The sequence below is a fragment of the Emys orbicularis genome, chromosome 3 (genome assembly GCF_028017835.1).
Source record: "Emys orbicularis isolate rEmyOrb1 chromosome 3, rEmyOrb1.hap1, whole genome shotgun sequence".
Lineage (NCBI taxonomy): Eukaryota > Metazoa > Chordata > Testudines > Emydidae > Emys > Emys orbicularis.
Window position 1 is genome coordinate 69,393,558 of NC_088685.1, and position 7,222 is coordinate 69,400,779.

Consider the following 7,222-nt stretch of genomic DNA (forward strand, 5'->3'; position numbering starts at 1 on the left):
GGGTCAAGACCAATAGTCCATCCAGCCTCGTATCCTGTCTTCCAACAGTGGCCAATGCCAGGTGCTTCAGAGGGAATGAACAGAACAGGTAATCGTCAAGTGATTCATTCTCTGTCACCCATTCCCAACTTCTGGCAAGAGAGGCTAGAGACACTTCAGAGCATGGTTTTGCATCCCTGCCCATCTTTGCTAACAGCCACTGATGGGCCTATCCTCCATAAATGTATCCAGTTCTTTTTTGAACCCTGTTATAGTCTTGGCCTTCACAACATCCTCTGGCAAAGAGTTCCACAGGTTGACTGTGCGTTGTATGAAGACAAACCTCCGTTTGTTTTAAACCTGCTGCCTATTAATTTTATTTGGTGACTCCTAGTTCTTGTGTTATGAATAAACAACACTTATTTACTTTCTCCACACCGCTCATGATTTTATAGACCTCTATTATATCCCACCTTTGTCGTCTCTTTTCCAAGCTGAAAAGTCTTATTACTCTCTCTTCATATGGAAGCTGTTCCATACCCCTAATAATTTATGTTGCCCTTTTTTGTACCTTTTCCAATTCCAATATATCTTTTTTGAGATGGGGAGAAAATGATTAATGTTGTTGGGTTGAGGCGGAATAGTTAGTTCCGAGAAACAGGCAAGGTGCATCTTCATAAGAATAGATTCAGGAAATTTTATTTTTAATGTAACAATGAAACCAAGTAAAGACATCTCAGCCAGATACCCTTGTTTTTGCTTGCACATTCCTGCACATACATGCATGTATTCCAATGACTCAATGAAACTACTCACACATCAAGTTAAAGTGCACATGTGAGTTGTTTGTAGGACTGAAGCATTACCTCACCTGTCAAATGCAGCTACTACTTCCTTTCTCCCGCCCTTTGTCTTGTCCAGATTACAAGCTCTTTGGGTCAGGGCATATCTCCTACATGTATGTACGGCACCCCAGCACAAGTGACTGACCTTGGCTGGAAAATCACGATACTAACGTAACAGAAATACTAGATAATAGACAAATATAGTTTAATATTTGATATTTAAATTTGGTATGTTAAATACCTCATCAAGTCTCTATCTGGAACAGCTTTGTTATAAGAGTAGTAAAAACGTTAGTTTATTTCTCTTTCCAGAAATATTTCCACAAACAATAAAATGTCACCCATGAGGAAAAGATGCATTAAATAAATTTAATTACATCAAGAACACTGATTTTTTCACAACTGGAGCCATGCTGAATATGATTTTGAATGGTATGGCATTGACTTGCTGTAACCATGAACAGCAAAAGCTGTATTACTCCAGGAAAATGAATGTAATTAATACTCTAGCTGTTGACAAATCACAGCCTGAAAAATTACAAATGCAAGTCAATTTTAAGAAGTCGTGATATAAATCCCAGTAAGCCCTTAAAGTTTTCTAATTAAGGCACTCAGGTCACAGCCTGCTTTTTCACCCATTTTCAAGTTGGGGAAAGTAAGAAGTTCTGAGACGTACCCCACTACTGGTAATGTTAGAATATACACGTTCATCATTCTACACTCATACAAAAAAGCTAAGGACGACAAACTGTGCTCCTTTCCCTAACCATCCCATTTAGAGCATCCTCGGTAAAGCTTAACTTTTAGCTTGAGTCCATTTACTATCAAGGGTCCTTCGACATCAAGAGTTAATTTTTCAGCCTTTTACTGCTGAGACAGACTTCTGTGCACTGAAACTGTTTTTGAAATTTAAGTTAATTTTTGTATATAGTTTACTAACAGATCATGTGATCTACAATTGGGCTAACTCTCAAATCCACTGGATGTGTCTAAAAAGAGACAGCACTATTGCTACCCTCTTTACAATGAGTGGCTAAATATCATTATTTAAGTCTGGGTAACAAAGAACAGATTTATCCTTAATTAAAAACAAGGTGTATTATTTGATCTTTATATTCCAAAAAAATCCCGTATTTCTTGACTTGCGCAGTAGAACTTTGGGTGGAAACATTTGCCCCTAATTATGGAATAGTAGCGCACAGTACTTTTCAACCTAAAAGAGGCATGTCTTTATATCTAAGCAACCTGCTAAAGGGGTATTTTTACATTTAATATTATAACTCACTCCAATAAAGTAAGCAAATTATACATGCACTGATATGAAGAATTTGCTACTGTTTACTTGATAAAAAGTTTCTAGTCCAAAATACATATAATATTTGTGATTACCAGGTTCATGAATTATCTGAATTAACATTTACCAGGCAAAGCACAGTTACTGAAGGAATTAAAAAGTCAGACCTGGAATTTTTTTTTTTAATTTTTAAAAAAAGAGAGAGCGGCTACTATCACATACTTTACAACTTCAGACACATACCTTAATTTTTGCCTCATCTGGTCCTTTGCTAGAGTCTGCCACCTTGGTCCCCTGTTTTTCTCTCTGTCTATATGTTTTCATGACTCCACATAAAAAGGCACTTTTGTTCTGAAAAAGAGTTGACATTTTCATATTTGTAGATCTGAAGCTCAGAACCCAATTTGTTTTAAAGTGATTATCTGATTCTAATTGCGCAAAGTTCTACACATCAAAACACAGACCACTGACAAGACTTGGTACAGTTCTTGCCAATCTAGTAGCAGTTTGTTCTTCCAGTTATACACCAAATTGCTTAACATTACCTGAACATGTGAAAGATCACTGTCTTTAAACTGCTGAAGTACTGCCAATGCACCTTCTTCATTAAATTCCTTTAAAGCTTCAATAGCTCTTTCATCTAGATCACTGTGTGCAACTAGCCCTAGGGAAAAGAAAAAAAAATACTAATTATATTTGAGCAGCAATCTCCGATTAACTATATTCATCAAATTTTAGTGGTCCAAGATCAATCATTGAGTTTCTGTAACAAGTAAAAAGGCTCATATTACACAACCTACCATTCCTCCTTAACTCATCCAAATGATAAAAATGATTACCATTTCCCCATTAAGATAAAAACAAATATATTTACTGAAATAGTTATTGTATTTATGTACTTATTTTAATACCATAGGGCATCCAGATATTACATGGGCCAAAATTATCTTCATCATCCTGAACTGAATGCGGAATTGTTTATAAGCAACAGACTTTAGCTTGAACAGCACAGTAACTTGGTACATTTTGAAAAGGGGCCATCTAGCTCAAAGAGATGTAAGCGCTCAAATTGATACCACAATCAAAATCAAATACAATGCTTAAGCAGCACAACTTCTGCATCCAAGAGTCCAAATACTAAATCAGAGTATCATCTACAACAAGAGAATATAACCAGTGCCTCAGTTACTGAAAAGTTACTTACAACTATTAATATGCACCAAGCACATCACCTGCTCCTACTATGAACAGCTGTTAGCAACAGCTGGTGTAGGTATTGTCTTGTACCTACCCATCTGATTTACTGACCTCCTTCCTTCCCACCTACCCACTCCAAGTGACTTTAATGACTGGTCCCAGACTTATTCACTGGTAATACTAGGAATCAGTTATAGTATTTGATTTAAAAAAATCCATAAACCAGTATTAAAAGATACGACTGCAGTCCCCATACTTTTGGAAACCACAAAAAGTTGCTATTTTAGCCCAAAGCCAGAAGAGTCCAATAAAAAAACCAAAAGTGATTTTGCAAGTTTTACATCTTACCTGCAACGTAAATTTCATCTAGTTTTTCAGCAACTTTCTGTGGTAAACCAGCATCAAGCAATGTCTGGAAATGCTCAGAATGGGTAACTGCAGCAGAAGTATCCATGGGCTCTTCAGTACCATTCCCATTAACATGTTCAGTAGCCATGTTTCCAGATATCTGTTCAAACGCAATAAGCATCATAATTAAGCTAGAAATCTTCAAGCAGAACAATTCAAGTGACAATACATGCAACCGCCTGCTCTATGCTTCCAAAAATTTATCAGACCACTCCCCTGCTATTTTTGATTTCGGAAGATCCACAAAAATCCTCAAAAGAAAGCACTAACACAAAGGAATACCCTAGCACCACAGCCTATAGGGGGTAGGGTAGCCTTCACTGCAGGTTTTACACAATCCAGCCAGCCAGACACTCTGACTCACCTCCTTCTCTGTCTCTCTAACACTCCCTAAGAAGCCCTGAACAAGTTAGAAATGGAGCAAGACGCCAATGGCGGGGGAGGAAGGGGGAAGGGAGGAAGAGCAAACCTGCCACATGCAGCAGCCGCTACCGCGCGATACAGTCACTGACACTCACTACTGCTTCCACCTCGATCGCCTATTTCAAGCCCTCCATCTCTTGGGAGTAAATCACAGGCCATCCCGCCTGGCCGCGCACGGGGTCGGGGTCCATCCCTCCTCTGCTTCGGGGTCTGCCGAGCAGGCAGGAGGAACAAAGCGCTTCCCAGTCCGCACCCACGGGGGCGGCGGTAGCCGCCATGAGCCCAATGGAAACACGTGCTCTGGTGCGCGTTCAGATGTCCTACAACTTCCTCCAGTGACCGACTTCCCCCTCCCTCCCTAGTCCCTCAGAGATGCAGCCTCACCCCCCAGCCATCCCCCTCTCACCCCAACCCCCGGGACAGCAATTACAACACCCCGGGCCCGATCTCGCCCCTCCATCGGGAGCTCGCCGCGCCTCCTTGCTCCGCCGCCTCCTCCGGCCCTGAAACAATGCGCTGGCCCGGCCCGGCTCCCACGCCACGCTGGGCAGAGCCGCCGCCCGACCCCCCAGTCCGTGAGCCGTAGCACGCGAGGCTCGATCCCGCACGCTGGGCGCCGAGGCCGCAACCAAATAGCCCCTCCGCCGGCGGGCCCGGCCCGGCGCCTCATGGCAATGAATGGAGCTGCCGGGCCGGCAGGACAATGAGGCGAAAACCACGCGCCCCACCCGCTGCGGGGCCTAGTGCGCGGCCACCAGCTCGGGGCGCCCGCCCCCCGCCCGGCAAGAGCGGCCACGAAAGCAGCCAGCTCCCCCGCCCATCATGCAGCAGCTGGCAGCCGGGCCCCCAGCTCCCGGGAGCGGCTCACGCGGCCTAGGCTCCGCGTGCTACTCCCCGCCCGACTCCATTTTCCAGGGAGCCGGCTCCCCTCGCCCAAAAGCCCCAGGCCCGCTCCCACCCCACTCGTGGGGCGGCTGCTGCTGCCTGGAGGGAGCCCCGGCCGCGGATCCGGCCCGCCCCGGCCTGGTGTCTGACCTGTCGCTGTGGGGACGAAGGCCGAGCGAAGGGGCTCGGGGCGCGGCTGGCGGCTCAGCGTGCGGAGGAGCTGCCCCTCTCCGCTCCCGCGGCGTGTCCGGACAGTGTGCTGGAGCTGGCGTAAAATGGCGGCCGCTCGAGCGCTCACGCCGCTGCTGGCACCAACCCCAGCCCCTTCCACTCGGCTCGGGGAGGAGGGGGGCGGAGAGGCGCTGCGCGCGCTGGCGCAGCCCCAAACCCGGGGTCTCCCAGGCAGCTCCGCAAGGGTTATCGCCTCGCCCCGCCCGCTAGGCCGCCAGCGCGCGCGTCCGCCTGTCCCTCCTCTTCTTCCTCGCTCTCCTCCCACCGCGCGCTGTACGTTCCACGGGAGAAGGGCGCTCTGGGGCTGTCCCCTCCCTTCCGCCCGGGCAGAGTGTGAATGAGTGAGCCCTCCCCCTCCTCGCGTCCCGCTGCTCTCCGGGGGCCGAACGAGGACACACTGCCCCGGCGCCCAGCATCGGGGGCGCCGCGGCCTCCGCGTACCCCTCGCTCCCGGCATGCCAGGAATCCCGTCTCCCCACGCGGGGGAGAGAGCCGGCGGCACGGCCGGCCCGGGGAACGCGGAGCCTTCCCTGCCTCACTGCACGTCAGGCATTTGCACCCGTGCAGCTCGGGTGCAAAGCGGAGCACGCCGGTGCCCACGCTGCACAAGTGTGAATGACAGCGCGCCGTACCGTGCACGGCAGCGGGCTGAGAGCCATCGGGAAGGCGGCGCAACACTAGCGCTTTGTGTGCTTCGTGGTTGTGCTGCTTTGTACTCCTGAGAGCTCCGAAGGGTTTGTCTTCTCGCGCTGGGAGAGAAACGACTCATTTAGGTTTATAGTGAGAATTTAAAAGAGTTTCCCTTTTCCGATGGAGCGTCCCGGCTATTTCTCAGTGTCTTACTCAAAGTCCCTGATCCTTCAATTGATTGCATTGGTAGACACCTCTGCATGCCTGGATCCCAATTGGCGTCACTGGATTACCAGCAGGGGGCTTCTGCATGGTTTCAACTCCAGGATGGGGCCAAATTCGGAAAGTTTATCAATCTAATTTGTGTTGGTTTCAAACTGAGATCCTGCAAGTCATTAGCCTGTAAGGAAGTTAAAAATCCAGGATGGGTTTATGGGAGGTGCATGTTATGTGCCCATAATTTAAAATTAAAAGAGATTTCAGTGCCCGAATTTTATTTCATTTAGGCCATTGCAACTCCAGACTAGGTGGAATATGAGAGGATTCTAATGCTTCTATGATGGTTAAGTGAAAGTGTAGATGCTATCCTGTGAGTAAGCACAGGAGAGTTGTAAAGTTGTTCTGAAATTGTACACATGTATTCTTTCTGGGGAGTTGGCTAAGGCTGTGAGTACACCAGGATCAGTAACTGTTAGCACCAGGAACCCCTGTGAGCATGTGCTATGTGCATATTGAGGCGCTGCTGAAAGAGGGAAGATGACATGGGCAACTTTTTTCCCCTCCATTTTTGCTTTTTTGTGTTGGAATCCCGTGGGTGAGAGTAAATGGGTTGTCAAAGGAGGTGAAGAGCTTATATATTTCAGGGTTGGCCGAATAAAGGTATGTGTAGTAAAGGGGCATGTGCGGCATTGTTGAAAGAACAGAATTAAGGGCTGCATGGGCTGCTTTTCCTGGTTTTCAGAAGTTTTCCTGGTTTTGCTCAATTCGGCATTCTGCCATTTAATATAGAATTAGAACAATTAGGCCTAACCTTTCTGCACTAAGCTCCCACGAACATCAACTGGGGTTCTACAACCAGCAAAGTAACAGCACAAGCAGACCCTTAGACTGTAAGTTCTCCACATCAGTATCATACCCCTTAGCTGTACCTCCTTTAAAAGACATCACCTATTATAGTTACAGTGTTATATAACGTTCCACACAATATAGCATCCCCTCACTTTTATTGTTTAAAATGTATATCAAAAATAAAAAATTACAAAACTGGGGTAATAAAATCATGTATACGCTTTTAATGTATCCAACATCATTTTAAGCTTTCTGGATGTTT

The 7,222-nt window shown here is 46.4% G+C and overlaps 1 protein-coding gene across 7 annotated transcripts in view; it reads right to left on the bottom strand.

Moving 5' to 3' along the window:
• The window catches only part of SYNCRIP (synaptotagmin binding cytoplasmic RNA interacting protein), a 34,693-nt gene extending 29,335 nt beyond the window's left edge, over positions 1 to 5,358 (bottom strand). For 6 of the 7 annotated variants that reach the window (XM_065401963.1, XM_065401962.1, XM_065401961.1 and 3 more), the window contains exons 1-4: positions 5,182 to 5,268; positions 3,664 to 3,823; positions 2,664 to 2,782; positions 2,362 to 2,469 (exon numbers count right to left, since the gene is read on the bottom strand). In XM_065401963.1, coding sequence (XP_065258035.1) covers positions 2,362 to 2,469; positions 2,664 to 2,782; positions 3,664 to 3,811 — 375 coding nt within the window. In that variant the 5' untranslated portion in view covers positions 3,812 to 3,823; positions 5,182 to 5,268. Of the gene's footprint in view, positions 1 to 2,361; positions 2,470 to 2,663; positions 2,783 to 3,663; positions 3,824 to 5,181 lie in introns of all 7 variants that reach the window. The other variant, XM_065401965.1, reaches the window with a different exon arrangement.
• Positions 5,359 to 7,222: the final 1,864 nt, after the last annotated feature.